Source organism: Crocodylus porosus, unplaced genomic scaffold (assembly GCF_001723895.1).
Source record: "Crocodylus porosus isolate Cpor-Errol unplaced genomic scaffold, CroPor_comp1, whole genome shotgun sequence".
Classification (NCBI taxonomy): domain Eukaryota; kingdom Metazoa; phylum Chordata; order Crocodylia; family Crocodylidae; genus Crocodylus; species Crocodylus porosus.
This window is the reverse complement of record NW_017728910.1, coordinates 33,539,175-33,559,431: the sequence shown is the minus strand read 5'-3', so window position 1 is coordinate 33,559,431 and position 20,257 is coordinate 33,539,175. Positions and strand designations below refer to the sequence as shown.

Genomic DNA, 20,257 nt, shown 5'->3' with positions numbered 1-20,257 from the left:
CCAAAAACTGTTCTCAAGGAGATGGGTAGAATCTTGTTAGCTTCAGCTTCATGTTGGTACTTAATGTGATACTGAGCTTTACACTAAGCCAGGGGTGGCAGACATATGGCCAGCAGACCCCTGATCTGGGTTAACTGACACCTGCCATCCAGGCCTCACAGGCAGTGCCCAGGATGTGTGCTGCACACAGCACTGGTTCCAGCCATTCTGGGATCTGTGTTGCTCACCGTATCCTATGCCTACCTCCCAAGCCAGTCCGTCTACTCTGTGCAATAGAGTCCTGGACCAACTAGGGGGAACTATAGTGTAAATTCTGGATGAGTGCTGTGTGCAGTGCAGCCCAGCCAGGGCAGGTGCAGAATGTGGTGCACCCCTGGCTGGCAGTGGGTGCTGTACCAGATAAGTTTGACACCTCCGCACTAAGCAGTAATTACAGTTTGTTCACCTAGCTTGTTCTTAGTAAATGCCATTTTTCAAGCCATGTGCCTCTGTTAAGTAAAAAATAAAAAAAACACCCTTGCCTGAATTTTGTACTATGTAAAACCTTATGCTTCTTGGTTTTAAGGTAACAGTCTCTTCAGTTGTCATTCAGGAGCTCTGCCTTTTAAAGCTGCAGACATGATTCTTAATATCCTGTTTTTATCTTCAAAATCTGTTTTATTTTCTGTTTGTTTTCATTTTTTTACATGACAAGAGTTTGTGTACTTACATAAGGTTTAGCAAATATTTTTGTAAAGTACCTGTTTTCATTGCATGTAGTAACAGTTTGCAAAAGACCTAGCAAGGATTCTAAAATAACTTCAAAACTTTTTTTTTTAAAGAAACTGCTCTTCTACTCATTTGCTTAGTGGCAGGAGGAAGGAAATGCAACCATTGCCCAAGGGGATTTTATAGCAAAACATCTTTGTTTCACATCAGAACATTAACGCTTAAGAAATTTTAGCTGAACTTGTATACAGGTTTACTTTCACTTCAGAGGCCAAAATATCAAAGCTATAGTTTCAGCTATTGCTTTTTTCTGAGTGCCTCTCCCAAATTCTTTACAATTATCTATTCTTCATGGACCTTTACATGAGGTTTCTTGTTAGAGCTTTTGATCAACTTTCTGGTAAGACAAATGTGAACTTGAACACTTGTTCACGACAACATTTTTGAGCTGTTCCTTTTTTGAATATATTACTGTGTCAAACAAAACCTGCTATTAGCTCACTAGTAGTAATATCAAAATAGAACTTGGACAAAAATACAGTTATTTCTTGAACTTAAACATTGACTGTTTTTTGTTTTGTTTTTTAATGATATCTGGAGAAATGTGTGTACTATCAAAAGTGGAGAGATCAGTAGGTCTGTTACCATGAGGATTTTAGCCATGATAATGCATAGCTAATACTTGTCATGCTGATGAGCTGTGACTTGAATTGGGACAGCACATGTGCTTGCTTTGTACATGAATAGTAGAAGGGAGAGGTGGTAGTTGGTTGAAAAGTATAACTTTGAGGATACTCAGCCGTTAACAGTTAGGTATATGGTTGGTTGTAGGTAAGATGTAAAATAGCCTGAAGAGAGGGGGATATATGTTGTGCAACTAGACTTGGAAAAGTCCAGGAAAAGTCACCAATTCTGCAGAGCAATTTTAAATGTTTTATAGCTTACAATATAATGATCTTTGTAAAAACCGTTGGGGTCTTCCTCTGGGAGATGGAGCAGTAACCAAATGACTCCCATGACACACTAAGATGACAACTGCTAGAAGAGGTTTAACAAAAGGATCTCCAGGGAGGGGGAAGAAGAAGGAAAGATGAAATTATCGTAAGGAACAGACACTTGTTGGTCTGCCATCTGGGAAGAGAGACTAGAGTCTCACTTGTTGTAAGTGGCTAGGATGGTTCACCCCCACTATGCCTGGGGAAGTACAGTGTGCATCTGATTTTGCTATTCATCTAATGCATAAAATATTAAAGATAAGTAATGTTTACTGTGACTGCTGTTTATCATATTGCTTGCTAGTCTCCCCCATAGGTTGTTGGCATCCACTGGTTTATCTTGTCTAGGCAGCATTAGTAAGTGATGCCTGGAGTTAGTTGCTTAAGACAGTATCCTAACAGTTTGGACTGAGCTCTTTATGTTTACTAGCTGCATGCCTCAGATTGAACTATTTCCTTTCTTTCCTTTTTATTTTGGGTACAACTAGAACAATTCATCTACTCTCAAGAATAGGTTGTTGGGGGAAATACTTTGCTGATTTAAATTCTTGAAACAGTTTAATTGAGAAGCTCTAGAAAACCTACACTTTAACAGGAATGTGGAATAGTAGAGGTGACATTTAAATACCAACGGTATCACATTGAACCCAACAAGATTCTATGTTGGTACTCAGTTTTATCCCTCGTCTTCCTGCTCAGTAAAGACAGTTTGGGGGTTCTTATGATGCATTGAGGACAGTATTATGAAGTAAGTGAAACACAGAGCAGTACTGATTAACTAAACCTGTAATTGGATTTTAGCTATATGTTGCTCTGTAGACAATTTCACAATCAGGGCTGTTTCTTTTTTGCTACTTCTATAGAATGGGGTGTGAAGGGCACAGTTTTGTTATCCACACAGTGGATTCTTTCTAGCTGTTGGGCAGACAAAAATTATTCTCATACAGTGTATGTCACTGTGGATCCCACTGCAGGTGTGCCAGTACCTTGTGCATGGCCAAAATAGATTTTTCTTCTTTGTTGTTGATTATCTGTCTCTTGGCCGATGCACCTTGTCTCTCCAAATGAGGGCATTTGGGTGGGATTCTCTTTATTCATCTCTCACTTAACACCTATATTGGAAGAGTGGTGGAGTTTTTTTTGAGCATCTGACCTTTTCATATTGATCTCAGACTAACCTTCTTTACAATCTTCAGAATTACCACTTTTTTCCCCTTGTTGTGATCACTGAAAACTAATCGCTTGTAAAGATGAAAGAATAGTGCATTTTCTGTCTTTTACTCCTAGACAATTGCACCCCTCCTTTGTGTGTACTACATGATATACCATCAGTAGCACAGCATTGGCTCTGGCTGGTATCTCAAACTAAATACCTCCACTATAGCAGGCTGCTGCCTCTGGGCCTTTTCAGCCAGGCTTTTGCCCCTTCCCTGAGCATCTCTCAGCTAGCCTCAGTAGTATGCAGTCTTTAAACCTGTTGCTCTTTGCTGTCTGGAGTACCTCCCAGCCTGCCCCAGTTTTGTACAGACTTTCATCACACAAAGTAAGCAAATAAAAACCTTATTGTGTTGGACCCTGGGATGGGTCTACTGAGGCCTCAACCATCCTTTCCCAGGCTTGTTCTGCTCATTGCGTAGTAGTCTTCTGCCTCTAGTATTTCCCCTCCACCTCCCCAGCTGGTTCTGTTTGCTGGGGTTTTTGTTTCCTATGAGTCATGCCTGCATTAACCTTCTCACAGCTGTAGCCCTTCAGTCTAACTAGCTGCCTTTCATTAAGGGGACAGGCCACCCTGTTACGTACCCTAGAAACAAAAGGAGTGCTAATATACTTTTGAATTGGCTGTGTACACTCCTTTTTGCATTAACAGATTTCATGACACAATTGTGAACTGTCTTAGTCTAGAAAACATCACCTTCAGAAGCAGCCTCACCCAATTTCATTGGATGTGGTTTGCCTTGATATCTGTCAGAAGTTAAAACCATTGCTTATAGTTACCACATCCTATTCTACTGTTTTATACCTACCCGCATCCTTCCACCCTCTGTCCTGTCCCAGTTCAGGGAGCTTTCTTCCCAAAGGCGTATTTATATTTGCTTTGCTTCATCAAAGAGTCCCAGAGAAGGTGCCTCAAAAGTAAGAGGCTTCTATACCTGGCACTTCCTTATCCTGAGGAAGAAATTGTGCTTTGTTCTGCCCTTGGCCTGTTGAATCTCAAAGACAGATGTGCTCAAATTTAGAATGGCAATGCTTGCCTAAACCATCAAATGTCTCCAAGCTAATGACTCATTGAACTTATGAGTTCATTGTACTCAGTTTGCCAGAAACGTATTTTCATTCAACCATTCACCTAGTCCTAGGCCAAGGCTGTCAAACTGGCAGCTTAAGAACGACCAGTGACTCTGGGCTCCTGGTCTGGGCACCAGTCCCCCTATTGTTCTCCTGCTTTGCTGCTGGAATCTTCAGCATTTCCCTTCCTTCTCCAATGTCTGCTTCCTGCCCCTGTCCCTCAGGGGAGCAATCCATGGGGCTGAGAGCCTGTGGCTAGGAGACTTGAGGGGACACAGGGATCCTGTGTTGCACACATGTCCTGGTGTGGCATGGCAGGGGAGGCTAGGCAGTGTGGTGCAGTGTGCAGCCTGCATGCCATGTGACCTGGGATGTATGCAGCCTCTGCCTACTCAAGTTGGACAACCCTGATGGTAGCCCTTGGGAACTATCTAAGATCTGTGACGGGGCCTAACTGCTGTCAGTATAGCTTCATGCCCTGGAGAAATTTTCACTGATTGCTGTCTCAGTAGTTGAGCCATAGTTTGGGGATCCCATATTTCCCTTTACCTGGGCAAAAAGGCTTGGATTATATCTTCCCAGTTTACCCCTCAACTCAGTCTTATGAAGTACTAAAATGTCTGTCGCTCCACTGTGGGATCTGATCCTTGATCCCAAGTATCACACCTCCTGCCATGCAGTGCATGCATAATAGGAGATACAGATTTGGGTTCAGGGCACAGATCCTTATTGTGCCCTAGCTTGCGGTGCTGGGGGGAGCCCAGGATTATGATCCCAGGCTTCACCTGCACAGGCAAGTTGAAAGCTGAGTGCCCGCAGGTCTAGGGCTGGTTCTAGGCTCTGGTGCATTCTCCAGCCCAAGCTGATGATCAGCGGACCACCTGAGAAGCTGTTCAAGACCCCACCCAGAGCCGACAGTCAGCTGATTGTTGGCCTGGTTACACATTCAATTTAAATCTGCCATAAAATTGCTCTGCATTATATATGGAACTATTTTATGAGTGGTTTGCTATTTAAGGTGCCTTAAAATGGGTGCATATGTTAAATTACAGCATAAATATAACGTGGAGATGTCCACAGTACTTCAGACAAATAACTAATTAACTATGTGGTTTAAAAGAGTCAAATTAGTGCTGTGATTAAGATGGGAGCAGGGAGTAGGAAACAAACCCAGAGAAGTATGCTTATATAATTTTCTGTTTTAGCATTTAATGTTGCAGTACTCTTTCAGTTGGTTATAGTTGTTGGCATCTTTTTGCAGAAGAGGTGGAAAAATGGTTAAGTGTTTGTTCTCAGTGAACTATTATTTTAACCAGTTGTGGTTTTGTCTGTGTATGAATGAGATACTGTTTTAAGACAAGGCTTGCTTATGTGGGAAACTCCTCCTGTACAAAGCTTATTAGCAAATAACAAAACTCCCACACATGCCTTTTTCAAAATCTAGTTGAAGTGAAATTGCTTCTGTGTTTTCATTGTGTTACACCATGTATAAGTATTTAGCAAAAAGTTCACTTCTTGCTTTGGATAAGAAATGCATCATGGAAATAAAGTAAAATTCACTGTTCACTCTCACTTTTTTTTTTTTTATAAACCTTCTGTCTGGCTGCTTTTTTCTTGCATCTTGGATCACACACATTGCACTTGTCTTGCACCTACTCTGCTGCAAGAGCGGTATAGTTTTTCTCAGCTTTCATGTGTAGATGTTTATTGACCTCTCTTCCTCTTAGTACAGGTGTGGCCAGTTATTTGGGCTGGATGGCCTTTTAATGAGTTTTGGTAAGCTGTGGAGGGGAGGGGGTCAGGAAGATGCCAGTTGATCCTGTTTGACCCACCAGCCACTGCCTGGAGCCTGAGGAGGCAGGGTTCTGCCCCACAACACTCTGTTCTGCAACAGCCACGGCTGGGCTGCAGAGAATCTAGACTCCTCTGTGCCGCCCCCCCCCCCGGCTTCCTGTGGGCAGTGTGCAGGCCTGCACAGGATAGGGCGCTATGCAGCGCTCCAAGTAACTGTTCCATCTGCCCATTGCAACGAGCCACTGTCACTGTGTTGCACTGGGAGAGTCAGTGGCTGCCCCAAGCCAAGCCCCTCCCCATGGCCAGCCCATTCTCATGCTAATGGTGTTGCAGCAAATCTGCGCACTGCCCAGCCCAGCGCCAGCTGCAGCAGAGCTGAATGGCACAGGGCACAGTCCCTTCTCAGGCTCCTGGTGGGGGCCAGTGGGCCAGATAGGATCAATTGGTGGGCTGGATATGGCCCACAAGCCATGTTTTGCCCACCCTCATCTTGGTATCTGTAGAATGCGGATACAGCAGTATAGATTCTGTAGTCCTGTATTCTTGGTAGTCTAGTGTTTCGTCATGCATTGTATGTCATGATTTACTTACATTATTTTTTGCTAGTTTGCTTAGTGCAGGATGAAGTCCTTCATTACCAGTTCTTTCTAGAAAGACTTTTCACAAATTTCTTTGATCAGTAGGGGCGATATTGAACTCTTGTCCATTTTATGCTAATATATTTGCTGAGTTAGTTCTTCATCTTTTAAGTGGATGGTAGATCATATTAAAAACATCTGCAAAATGTTGTTATGCCAGTTGTTACTTTTGAAAAAATGGATTTCAGAAATGCTTATGTATATGTGTTTGTTTTCTTTTCCCCCTGCCAGGGAAAAGTTCACCTTGAATTCAGACTGAATGAACTGATAACCGATAATGGATCTGTGTGCCAACAACTAGTAGTACAGTAAGAATATTTATGAATTGCTAAATTAATTTTCATTTGCTTTCAAAAGAACTAGTTATGTTGTGTTGGTAATATCTAATGCTTTATAGAGTACAACATCAATAACTTGTTGTTTTGCAATTGACATGGTTGTCATATGCTATGGAAACTTAGCAGAAAGATTTTGTGATGGTGTTAACATAGACTTCTTAACTGAATGAATATAAGTTGTGGTAGGGCTTGTACTATAAACAGTCCAGTATCTGGAGCATAGTGTCATACAGTACTGCTTGAGGCTTTCTCTGATTGAGAAAGCTAAAAGTCATAGCAGTAGGCAGTGGCTGACATCTCCAGCGTTGTGTTAGCTGGGAGGACCTAACCATGGCTAGGACCTTTCCCAAATTTTTCCCGGTATACCTAGAACAATAATGATTGTGCCCACTATCAGGGCAACCCAGTTTTGATTCACTCTACAACAAAAATCTTGGTTCAGTGGGTGGTAGGATCTTAAAGCAAGGACTAATTAACTATTTTTTATTAACTTTTATATTCAGCTATAGCTTACATTGGGACTTTTTCTCAGTCTTGTAGCTGTTGTTATAACAGTTGAAAGAACTTTTTGAGTATTCCAAATTTAAAGTAAAAAAAACCCCCCAACAACATAGAATTAGTTTTATGATAGATATCCATACCATGCAAGAATGAAGGCAGAAAGAGATGGCTATGGTTGCCACAGGATAATGGTTTCAGTAAACTATTAACTAAGAAAATAAGCCAGAAACTTTGTTAGCTTCTCAGTTAAATATAAGGGTAAGATAATGGTTGAGATTAGCATTGAAATGGTTGGTTGTGAACTTGCTATTGACCAATTAAATTAGTGCATAGAGACCTTGATGTAGCTTCAGGTTGTTTTGATGACAAAACAGAAAATAACTTGATGATTCTTTTTAGTACTTTTCATCTTAAAACCATAACACATTACAAAGGAGAAGGTGGGTAGGTATATCCAGAGGAAGATGTTAGGTATAAGAAATGAAGTGATGTGGCTATGGTTAGTTAGCAACTCAGTGGCCCAACTTAAAAGTAGAATTTAGTTTTCCTGACAGCTAATCTAGTCTCCATAGCAGAAAAGCTAGAAATTCTTTTTTCTGAAGTTGTTTTTGATATGCTTCTAAATCAAGGCACATGTTTTTTTATGAGTTGTTAGACACTGAATGTTTGCGGGTGGAACTCCTAAAGAACAAACCAGTTTAAAAGATTGGGGGTATTTCTGCTGACATGTGACTCCACATAACTGATTATAGAATAGGGTAAATGCACAAAAGTGAAAGCTAAATCCTGAACATTTAACAAATACTTGTTGGTGAAAAATGTTTTATTTAAGGATCCCTTTCTAGAAGATGGAATGGATGCATGAAAAATTATTCTTGATCCTCTGCTCTATCCCTATCCTTTCCATTCAATAGAATTTATTCATATATCCACATTGTTCATTATAGCTAGTCTTTTTTTGTGTGCAATCTGCATGAAGAAGCTGTTTAATTCACAACTTTAAATTATTAAATGAAATTGTAGGAAGTGGGCATGATAAATCAATTATTCCAGTCCTCATGCTAAAGGCAGAATTATCCTAAAATTTCCTGGGCTGCAGTTCTGCTCCTAGGGCTGTCTGGCCCCTGTGGCCACAAAAAAGGCCATCTCCATCCTCTGCATAACCTGCATCTTCCCCCTTCAGTTATTTGAAGGCTGTTATCAAATCCCCCCACATCTTTTTTCCAGACTAAATAATTCTAGTTCTTTCATTCCTTCCTCAACATTAATGTTTTCAAGCCTCTAATCTCTTTTGGTTGTTCTCCCTTGGACTTTTTTTCCAATCTGTCCACATCCTTCTTTAAGTGTGGGGCCTACAACTGGACACAGTATTCTGGGTAAGGCCTCAGTAGCGCTGAATAGAGCAGAAGAATAATTTCCTTTGATTTGCAAGAGAAACTTCCGTTAATATAATCTAGTATGCTGTTGGCCTTTTTGGCAACAGGATCACACTGGCTCATATACGGCCTATGGTCCTCTTTAACACCCTCAGGTCCTTTTCAGCAGTATTATAGCCTAGGTGTCATTCCCCAGTCTGCACCTATGCATGTAGTTTATTCCATCCTAATTGCAGGACTTCACATTTGTCCTTATTGCATTGCATCAGCTTCCTCCAGTACAATAATATCTTTGTATCTTGCCTTACATGTATATTTTAGAAGCAGTCACTGGCTTTTTGGGCACTTAAATACAGACTTTGAAAACTGACAGCCATAGTTGTAGACCAGTGATTTTCAGCCAGGGTTCTAGGGTACCCTGGTGTACCATGAGATCCTTTGGACAGTGGCAGGGAATGTGTAAGGAGATAAGCAGATAAAAGCAGGATAAGGCTCTCGCTGTCTAGCTGTTCTCTTGGTCCCACTGCCTGCCTACTCTGCATGGAGGTAAACACTGTAATAAACAACAGTTTATTGAGTTTTTTAAATGGGGCACTGCTGAATTCACAAAAATTCGCATAAAAATCATAGCAAATTAGGGTCTGAAGGGACCTCAGGAGGTCATCTAGTCCAACCCCCTACTCAAGGCGGGACCATCTCCAACTAGACCATCCCAGCCAACGTTTTGTCTAGCTGGGTCTCAAAAACCTCCAAGGATGGAGATTCTCCCACCTCCCTAGGTAACATTTTCCAGTGTTTTACTGCCCTGCTAGTAAGAAAATCCTTCATAATATCTAACCTAAACTTCCCTTGCTGCAACTTGAGACATTGCTCCTTGTTCTGTCATCTGTCGCCACTAAAAGCAGTCTAGCTCCATCTGCTTTTGAATCCCCTCCCCCCGGCTTTCAGGTAGTTGAAGGCTACTATTAAATCCTTTCTATCTCCTCTTCTCCAGACTAAATAAGCCCAGTTCCCTCCCTTTCCTCATAAGTCATGCCTCCCAGTCCCCTTACCATTTTTGTTTCCCTCTACTGGACTCTCTCCAGTTTGTCCACATCTTTCTGTAGTGTGGGGCCCAAAACTGAACACAGTAATCCAGATGTGGCTTCATCAGTGCTGAGTAGAGGAGAATAATCACTTTCCTAGACCTGCTGGCAGGTCTACCAGTGCAGCCCAGTATGCTGTTAGCCTTTGGAACAAGGGCACACTGTTGGCTCATATTTACCTTATTGTCCAGTGTAACACCCCCAGGTCCTTTTCTACAGAGCTGCTACCCAGCCAGTCAGTCCCAGCCTGTACTGGTGCATGGGATTGCTCCAGCCTAAGAGCAGATCTTTGCACTTGTCCTTGTTGAACCACATGAGATTTCTTTTGGCCCAATCCTCCAATTTCTCTAGGTCACTTTGAATCCTAGCCCTACCCTCCAGTGTATCTACTACTCCCCCCAGCTTGGTGTCATCTGCAGACTTGCTGAAGGTGCACTGTATGCCATCTTCAAGATCATTGATGAAGGCTCTCCAATTGATACCAGCTGCTAAGTAGACATCGAGCCATTGATTACTGCCCTCTCAGCCCGATACTCCAGCCAGATTTCTATCCACCTTACAGTCCATTATCCAGCCAATACTTCCTTAACTTGCCTGTGGAGATGTTATGGGAGACTGTATCAAAAGCCTTGCTAAAATCAAGGTATACCACGTCCACTAGTCTCCCAGCTTCCACAGAGCCAGTCATCTTGTCACAGAAGGCAGTCGGGTTGTCAGGCATGACTTGTCCTTGGTGAATCCATGCTGACTGTTCCTAATCATCTTCTCCTCCAAGTGCTTAGAAATGGACTCCTTGAGGAACTGCTTCAGGAACCAAGGTGAGGCTGACTGGCCTGTAGGTCTCTGAATCTTCCTTTTTCCCTTTCTTAAATATGGGCACTATGTTTGCCCTTTTCCAGTTATCTGGGACCTCAACTGATCACCATGAGTTTTCAAAGATGATGGCTGGTGGCTCTGCAGTCACGTCAGCCAGCTCCCTTAGCACCCTTGAGTGCATCCTGTCCGGTCCCATGGACTTGTATATATCCAGTGTTTCTAAATAGTCCCTAACCTGTTCTGTCACCACTGTTGGCTGCTCACCTCCTCCCCAAACTGTGCTTCCAGGTTCAGTAGTCTGTGAGCTGACCTTCCTTGTGAAGACTGAGACAAAGAAGCTACTGAGCACTTCAGACTTTTCTACATCTTCTGTCACAAGGTTGCCTCCCCTATAAGGGATCCACACTTTCCCTGATCCTCCTCTTGCTACCGACATACTTGTAGAAACCCTTCTTGTTCCCCATTATACCACTTGATAGCTGCAACTCCAACTGTGCTTTGGCCTTCCTGACTTTGTCCCTGCATGCCTGGGCAGTGCCCTTATACTCCTCCCTATTTATTTATCCAAATTTCCGCTTCTTATACACTTCCTTTTTGTGACTTAGTTTACTGAAGATTTCCCTACTAAGCCAAGCTAGTTTTCAGCCATTCTTGCTAGTCTTCCTGCACATCAGGGTGGTTTGTTTGTGCACTCTCAGTAAGCTTTCTTTAAAGTATAGCCAGCTGTCCTGGATTCTTCTCTCCCTCAGACTAGCTTCCTAGGAGATCTTGCCCATGAGGTCCCTGAGTGAGTCGAAATCTACTTTTCTGAAGGTCAGGGTCCTTACTCTGCTGCTCTCCATCCTTCCTTTCCACAGGATTCTGAACTCAATCATGTCATGGTCACTGCTTCTCAAGTTGCCATCCACTACTATATTCCCCACCAATTCTTTCCTTTTTGGAGCAGTAGGTCAAAAAGAGCATGGCCCCTAGTTGACTGCTTCAGCACTCTCACCAGGAAGTTGTCCTCAACACTCTCCAAAAACTTCCTGGATTGCCTGTGCACTGCTGTATTGCCCTCCCAGTGGATGTCAGGGTGGTTGAAGTCCCCCTTGAGAGCCAGGGCCTGTAATCAGGAAACTTGTGCTAGCTGTTTGAAGAAAGCCTCATCTACCACTTCCTCCTGGTCTGGTGGTCTATAGCAGACACCTGCTACAATATCACCCTTGTTGCTCTCCCTTCTAACTTTAACTCAGAGACTTTCAACAGGCCTATCTTCAGTTTCGTACTGGAGCTCTGAGAAATCATATGGCTCTTTTACATAAAGTGCAGCTCTTTTTCCTCTTCTCCCCTGCCTGTCCTTCCTAAATAGTTTGTACCCATCCTTGACAGTGCTTCAGTCATACTAGCTCCCACAGTCCCTGCTATTCCAATCACATCATAGTGCTGTAACTGCAAGGACTTCCAATTCTTCCTGCTTGGTTATCGGGCTCCTTGCATTCAAGTACAGGCACCGAAGTAACTAGTCGATTGCCCTGATTTCTCAGGAAATATGAGAACACCTCCCCGCTTGCCCCCTCCTGCTTGCCCTTCCTCCAGGTCTCCCACTTCCCTGCTTATCTCAGGGCATTGGTCTCAGTGAACCTAGTTTTAAAGCCGTCCTCGCTAGATTAGTGAGCTTGTCTGCCAAGATGTTCTTCCCTGTCTTCGTCAGGTGGATCCCATGTCTTCCCAGCAATCCTTCTTGGAACATCCCATGGTTGAAGAAGCTAAAACCCTGCTGGCAACACCACCTGTGCAACCAGGTATTGATCTGCAGGATGCACCTGTTCCTGCCCAGGCCCTTTCCCTTGACTGGAAGGATCAAAGAGAACATGGGTGTCCTGAGTCTGATGAGGTGTCTTGAGTCTAAAAAGGTTGAGAACCACTGTTCTAGACACTACTGCTCGTATTCATGTGCCCTGAAGGGAAGTACTGTAAGGAATTATTTCTGCCTTTCAGACAGAGGAGATGACTGTAGATACTCCGATTTCAGGAGTGAGGATGAGATCTGAAGGTGAGAATCTCTTGTAACTGTCTCTGGGCAGGAGGTAGGTGATAAGTTCAGGAGAAGTCTTCTCAGCTAGGTGACAGAGAGAACTTGAATGGGTTGGGGGAGGTTTTTTTTTAATTGCTTTGTTCTAATTTGAATCTTGGTGTTTACCATGATTAAATTAATTTAATCAAGGCTTCTCTTAGTATGCTGCTGTTTTGAATGTGATTCCTGCCCCCCTCCCCCAGCTGGTAGACCAGTTTTATCATCTTTTATCATGAAAAGTGGAACATTGAGACATAGGTGTTCTGTTTAAAGGGAAAAAAAAACATTACAGCTTCCATTTCTACTAAAGTAATCTTTAGTGTAAAATTTGGGCAGTGTTCTTTCTGGCTTGCAGTGAAATGAAAAAAAATAAGTTGGGTGGCTGGTGCAAGATCTAGAAAAGGAATTTAGTTGAGTTTTTTCACTGGAGTATTGATAACAGCATATTAACTTGTTTTGTCACAAAATGATACCACTAATATGATGATGATTATCATAGACTAAAGAGTTAGGTAATTGTTTTTAGCTATGTATATGCATATAGCCAAGTGCTTTAATGTGTCCCAGCATTGTATAGCAGGTGATAACTTGATCATTGAAATCCCACAGCTCTTAATTTTGCGAGCTGCCTCTTGAAGTACATACAGGAAGCAGAACCAGAAGAGGGGGTTGGACCTGATGATCTACTTAGGTTGCTTCCGACCCTACACCTATGGATCAATGAAGAGCTACTTTGCCTACCAAACCCGACCGTTCATAGTTTTTCCTGACTTCATGCTTTTATATACCTGAGTTTCCACTGATGCTTCTTTCTGTGTTTAGTTTATATATCAACACAGTCTGACAATACTTGGGGCTTTTTGAGATGAAACTTTCATAGTTACATCTCTCATTTAATTTTTCATGATGAAGACCTTTTCGTGTTGCTCTAGAAAGTTACTGTTGCAGATTGCAGTTGTGAGTAGGAAGTGGGTTATATGTCACACCCTCTCTTAGGAACACTTTGATGGAGATAAATGATCAAAAGGAAACTAGGGTCCTTTGGTGGCTTCTGTACTCACCCAGTGACTGATGTGTGGCAGAAGCTTGTGCGTTAAAACTGGGCTATTACGTCAGCACTTTTGCATTCATCTGAGATTATGAAACAGGCAAAGTTCCTTAAACTACTCATTACATTATTATTAATAACCAGTTGAACCTGCTAGTTGTCTTGGGTAATAAACTAATGTGTATATATGATACGTATGTATACAATATGTATCCATCATGTACATACAGCTATACATCTATTCTTTTCTTTTTTTTAAAGAGATTTCTCCAGACTAAGATAAGGTCAAAGGAAATCAAATTATCTAGGATACATCCAGTTTGTTTATCAATAAGGTGCATATTGTCAACTTTAAAATCTCACATCCCTCTAACTTTTCTGCTTTCTATAGCTACTGCTGAATGTTAGAAGGGAAATATTCTTAAGTTTAACATCTCACTTTTACAGCATACTGTGCTGTTTGTTCTTGGTTTTTGTCCTTCACCAAGCCCTGCCAAGTAGGTGTTTATTAGCAATAGTAACTGAAAGCTGGTGGGTTCAGAGAAGTGTGCGCACAAAGAAAGGTAAGAATACCCCAGACATTGGTCTTGTGCTCTTGATCCTGCCAAAGAAACGCATCTAAATGATCGTAGGAAGATTTAAATATAAACTTAAGCCTTTTACCCTCTTCAAAAATAAAGGCTAAGTTGGAGTGTTAGCGAACTTCTTGTAAGGGAAGTGGGTTGATATGCTTTCCCAAATCTTTGTGCCTGTAAACATGAAAGTCATCAACATATAATGCACCTACCTAACAAGTTTGTTCCTGTCATACAAATTGTTAAAATTTCTGTTTATATTTGGGAATGGAGGAGGTGGTTTAGCTGTAGCTAACCATTTCCTGGCCCAAATGTAGCTTTAACAGCCATAACATGAGCAGGTAGTTCCTCACAAATCACCTAGCTAGTAAAGTGTTCTCAGAAGTAGCAGGGAAACATGTCTTTCGATTGTGGTCTCAGTGGCTCAGAAATGCAGGGATGATAGGCCTAAAAATGACTTAAAGGAAAAGCTTTCTGGCATGCTTTCATGGTTTTGTTTTTTGTTTTATGTGTCACCCTCCACCCTTCATTATTGCATCTTAAATGTGAGAGCAGAAAAGAGCAGAAAATGACAAGAGAACAAATCAGTTTACAAGGAAATTAGAATATCAGCATAAGCAAAAACATTCCCCCCCCTCCCCCCAATAGTCTCCCATCAGTCTCAGCCTTGCTTTGCTGGCTAGACGCCTGCTTAAATAAGGTTTTACAGTGGTTCCAGAATGCCCAGGCTTAGGCTCTGGTGGGACTCAAGGGGGACGGTGTTCTAGAGCTGAGGAGGAACTGCTGAGAATGATCTCCCACGTGTTTTTCCTAGGCGGACTTGAGTATTGATGATACTTGCAGGAGGTTGTTTTTGGCTGACCTTAGGTATTGCAGTGAGGTGTAAGAGAGAAGACAGTCCCTTGGGTACATGGGGCTCGGACTGTTTAGGGCAGAGGAGGACAATTATTTTGGGCAGAGTGCTGCTTACTGAGTTTTGGCAAACCATCGAGGGCTGCATGACAGGCAGCCCAGAGCAGATTAATATTAATTTTCTAAATTTTTTAGGGGTCTCATGGGCTGGATAGAAAGGCCTGGCAGGCCACATCTGGCCCCCAGGCCGCATGTTGCCCACACCTGGTTTAGGGCCTCATAGGTCAACCAGCATCTTGAATTGTGTCCAGAAAGTTATTGAGATCCAGTGCAGACTCTGGAGCATTGGAGTTGCATGTTCCTGGTGACCCATCCCTGTCAAAAAGCAGGTTACCATGTTCTGTAGCTTCCGGATGGTCTTCAAGGGCAGCCCTGTGTAGTGCACTGCAGTAGTTTCATAGTTGGTAGGATCAGAAGGGACCTGAGCAGATCATCAAGTCCGACCCCCTGCCATGGGCAGGAAAAACCCCAGCTAGGTGGACTAGTTTAACCTGGAGGTTATGAATTCATGGATGATAGTAGCCAAATATAAATCTGAAAGAAAAGGTTGCAGCCTTGTCAGCAGATGGAGCTAATGAAAAGCATTCCTAGCCAGCATTGCCTTCTAAAGATACAGGTGGAGCAGAGAATCCAGGAGCACCCCAGGGCTGCAAATCTGAATGAGGAGGGGGTGGCTGAACCTCATCAATAATAGGGTCTTCAGTTCCATCCCCAGGCTTCACCCAAGTCAAGCAGTTTGCCCACCATTATCATCTCAGGCTTGTCATGGTTGTTTCAATTAGTTCAGCCACCCAGAAGGCACTGAGACTGTGGGGCTAGGATCAGATGAGAAAAGTTAGAGCTGGGTGTCAGACTCATGCTGCAGTCACTTCACTTCAAATCTCTGCACAGTCTCACCCAACAGGTTCATGTACAGATTGAATAGGCAACAAGGTGAAGCCCTGAGGAACCCCACAGGAAAGGTCCAGTGGAAATGAAGCACTGGGTTGTCATAGCCCTTTGGATCCTCCCTTCTAGGAAAGAGCAGAATCTAATTAGAATGCTTTATCAAAAGCTGCTGATTGAGTAAGATCATTAGGGCACAATTTCCCCTTTCAGTCTTGATTGATCAAGGCCATGAACAATCTCTGTGCTATATTTGGAACAAAAGCCAGACTAACAAGGATCTAGGCAACTGATGGCATCCAGGTGAGCCTAGAGCGGTCCGGCAAGCACCTTCCCCAAAAAGTGAAAGTTAGAGATCGGTATGATAACTCACTGAGGAGTCATTGTCAAGCAATAATTTCTAGATTAAGGGCTGGACAATCTCAGACTTAAGTATTTTTGGTACCCTGCCCTCCCAAAGTATTGACAGCCCCTTTTAGTGGTGACCCCAGTCTCCCTCACCTGACTCTTGCAAGCCAGGATGGACATGTTTCAAGTTCACAACTGGTCATACTGACCCTCCCCCTGCAGTTTAAAAAAAATCCATATAAATGGGATGATCCATGTAAACAGGACAAGATTGAACTTATTCAGTCACAAATTCCGATTTAGCAGCAAAAGTGTTGGTTTCCTAAGCTATGCCAGATAGAGGCAATTTTAGCTGTAAAATAGGTGGTAAAACCATCACAGCAGATTGGAGCAGACTTGGTTTCCAGGCAGAGACAGGCTGGATTAAGTTTTGAATCCAGGTGGTTCTGGCGTTTGTATTTTGAATGTTAGCTTGACAGTGAAATGAGTTCTTCAGACACTTAATGAAAGCTGAGTTTAGCCCTTTCTAAAGTCCCTCAAAGCTTAGAGTTCAGGAAAGAAATAGGGTTTATAAGCCCAAAGGCTGGCTATGGATATTAATATTGTAAAAAGAAACCAGGTTAAATGTTTGAGTGCTGGAAATTTTAAGCCATAAAGAACAAGCATCTCAAAAAAAAAAAAAAAAAAAAAAAGTAAAAATTATCTCCTTTGGGGATTTTCTTGTGAGGAATACTTAAACTTTTTGTGGTTCAGAATTTTCTCATTTATAGCCAAATGACTAATCTTGTTTAGCCTTCCTGGCATCTAATGGATGGGAAGAATGGGGAAGTGAGAGTGCTGTTCAGGAATTGCTAACTTTCAGAACATGGAGAATTTACACGCGGACTGAAATAATTAACTAATAAATATGCAGACATTTGTAGTAAGGAAGCTAGTGTTTACTTGAACTTCTATTTTCCACTTGAACTTTCTAATCCTTGTCCAGAATCTTCAGTCTGTTTGCTGAAATTTCTTGGCTTTTGGTTAAGGACTTCCTTGTCCTTAACCAAAAGCCCCAAAATGCCCTCTCTTCTGTTTTGCCTTTGAACCAAAGTGACAAAGTTTTCTAGTTTGGTTCTACTTCTGTTCCAGTGATACATGCATAGAATTGTTCTGCTTCTCTGTTGGAAGCTTTTTCCTTTCCTTTTGTCTCCTGCTGATATGAAAAGAGAACTTAGGGACTAGGGGTGTACCAATAAAGATTTTTTGGGCCGATTAACGAGCCATATTGGCTGATACTGATCCAATTGCCAATATGCAGCCTGGCAGCTTGGAGAGTAGCGTCTGACTGGTAAGTATGTTGGGGGCAGAGGCAGGGAAAGGGAAGGTACTGGGTGGGAGGCAGATTGAGTCCTGCACAGTGAGGAAGGGAATGGTGCTGGGGTGGAGGTGGGCCTGGGCCGGGGCTGTGTTCAGAGTGAGTGGCAGCAATGCTGGGACTGGGGCTACGGGGTGGGTCCCTCTGTAGCTCCCCTCTCCCAGTTTCACTTCCCGCCCCGACTACAGCCCTGGCCCAACCACCGCCAGGAAGAGCCCAGCGCAGCTCTGGGCCCCAGCCTGCAACAGCAGTCTGCTCTTGCCCCGCACACAGATCCAGGGGCATAAGCCCCCTGTGCTTGCCCCAGGAGTGCCCACTGAGGTGGGAGCCACTCCCCTTTCCCTTTTCTGCGCCCTCTGGATGAGCTGCTGCTGGCTCCATCCTGAACCCTGCCCGGCTGGGAAGTTTCTGCCCTAGCCCCACTCCCTCCCTCACCATGGGGGCCTCGATCTGCCCTTCCACATCCCTTCCCCCCTCCCCTGACTTACCAGCCAGACACTGCTCTCCAAGCTGCCAGGCTGACTGCGTGATTGCTGCAGCTGCATGCATGCATACAGCGTTATCAGCCACATCAGCCAGAAAAAGCCAATTGCTGATATGTCAATTTTCCTTTTTATCAGTGCCAATATGATATAGACCAATTAAATTAATGCACTTCTATTAGGAACATCTGAGGGATGGCAAACAGGACCTTCCAGGAAATGCAGACAGTGCTCTTTCCCCCTCAGTTTCAAAGAGGGGTGCTCAACCTCTGGTCTGTGGTCCAGATCTGACCTATGGCACTATGTCATTTGGCCCGCAGGGCTCCCCATGGATCTGAAAATTTGTCAGCCAGGAGTAGCGGTACTATTCCCTTGCTGCCAAATCTCTAGAAGCATTGAGAGCCCTGGGCCCTGTGTGCTGGATTGAGTGTGGAGGGTTGGGTAGGGAGAGTGACAGGCCCTAATCCTTGTGTGGGGGGACTGGGAGGGAATAGTCCTGGGCTTTAATCCTTGTGTAGGGGGCTGGGAGGGCGTGGCACTGGACTCCAGAACCCAATTCTGACGCACACAACAAGGGGGTGGTGCTGGGCCTGATCCAGCCCTTAGATGGACCCCGCATCACTCTTCTGGTCCACAGGGAGGTTTAGAGGAAGGAACATTGAGGAAAGCTCACAAATTTAACAATTCTAAGACAGAAATGGGAAGAGTGCAGTGAATGCCTGCCTTGACTTTGTCTTGGACAGGACTGTAAGAAGTGCCATTCTGCAGCTGTCATCCCTCTTTAGAAAAAACAAACAAAAAATGGAGGGTACCTTGGGCCTCTAACAGAACTAATCTTAGTGTTGATTACAGGCCAAAAATAACTGAATATGGGCATGGACTTCTGTACTCTGAATGTTAGTTGTGCGCAGGGAGTTGACATTAAGCCATGCACAATGGATAAATTTGGTTCTCCAGCAGTCTTGTGTGTCCTGACTAGGAAAGCCCATTTTAGCTTAGATTGATTATATAGATAGAAACACCAAAGGAAATTATTAGTTAGTAAAAGAACTTGCCAAATCCTGTTTGTTGAGCCAGTGTTTCTGTTAGGAGAGGATGTATTTACATTCCTGGTCATGTTGTATAGAATATATTCAGAATTTCAGAAATGTATACTTGCCCTCATGTTCTTTTTGATTTATATCTCAAGTATCAAAGTTATTCTGGGATTTCTGTTTGCAGGTACAAACGATTGAGCTGGAAAATATAGGTAATGACATGTATGAATGTGAGCATGGGTTGAAGCAGTATTAATATAGTTCCTGTCTTGATTAATTTTTTTATGACCTCATCCTCCTGTGTAGAATCTAAGCACATTACATGTACAATCAGTAACAACAGTAAAGTTTCAGTTGGACATAAGGGGTGCATCCAGATGAGCCCACATGTGCCTCCTGCAGTCTCTCAAACCCAGACACTGCAAGAGGCGCATGCAGGAACAGGAAAGGATTCCTCCTGCTGCAAGTTTGCAGCACAGGGGCAAAATTAGACCCTTGGATATCTAGGGGTCAAAAAAAAAGAGCGAAAAAAAAGCGGGGCAGCTGGGGCTGGGGCCTCCACAGAAGGCATTTCTGTGGTTGACTTTCACCCTGGTGTTGAAGCACGCTGTCTGCCTGTGCAGGACAGGCAGCATGCCAGTTGCAGGGCTCCAGTGCTGTTAAGGGGTTGGGAGGGCTGGAGAAAGGGGGAGGGGACCATGGGGGAGACCACAGGTGATCTCGCCCAACCCCTGCCTACCTTCCAAGGCACCCAATTCCTGCCCCCAACCCCAGCGTCCTCACAATGAAAATATTCCCCCAGCACTTACCAGCAGTTCTAGCTGCCCATCTGGGTCACTGTGGCCCCACCTGCACAGTGGAGTGGGGTGACAGCCCCAGTGGGCCCTAGTCTGGGCCCTGCTGCCCCTCCCTGCCCACCCCACCCCAGCTTCTGTGCTAAGTAGAGGCTTTTTTTTTAAAGTGCTGGAGCCTGGGGTTGGGGGGACAGCCATCGGGGGCTGGGGGTGCTAGCAGGGGATG

At 43.6% G+C, this 20,257-nt stretch overlaps 1 protein-coding gene across 2 annotated transcripts in view; it reads left to right on the top strand.

The window, feature by feature from the left end:
• RASA2 (RAS p21 protein activator 2) overlaps nucleotides 1-20,257 on the top strand; it is a 92,012-nt gene that overhangs the window by 17,395 nt on the left and 54,360 nt on the right. For both annotated transcript variants that reach the window (XM_019532995.1, XM_019532996.1), the window contains one exon: nucleotides 6,653-6,729. In XM_019532995.1, coding sequence (XP_019388540.1) covers nucleotides 6,653-6,729 — 77 coding nt within the window. Of the gene's footprint in view, nucleotides 1-6,652; nucleotides 6,730-20,257 lie in introns of those variants that run through there.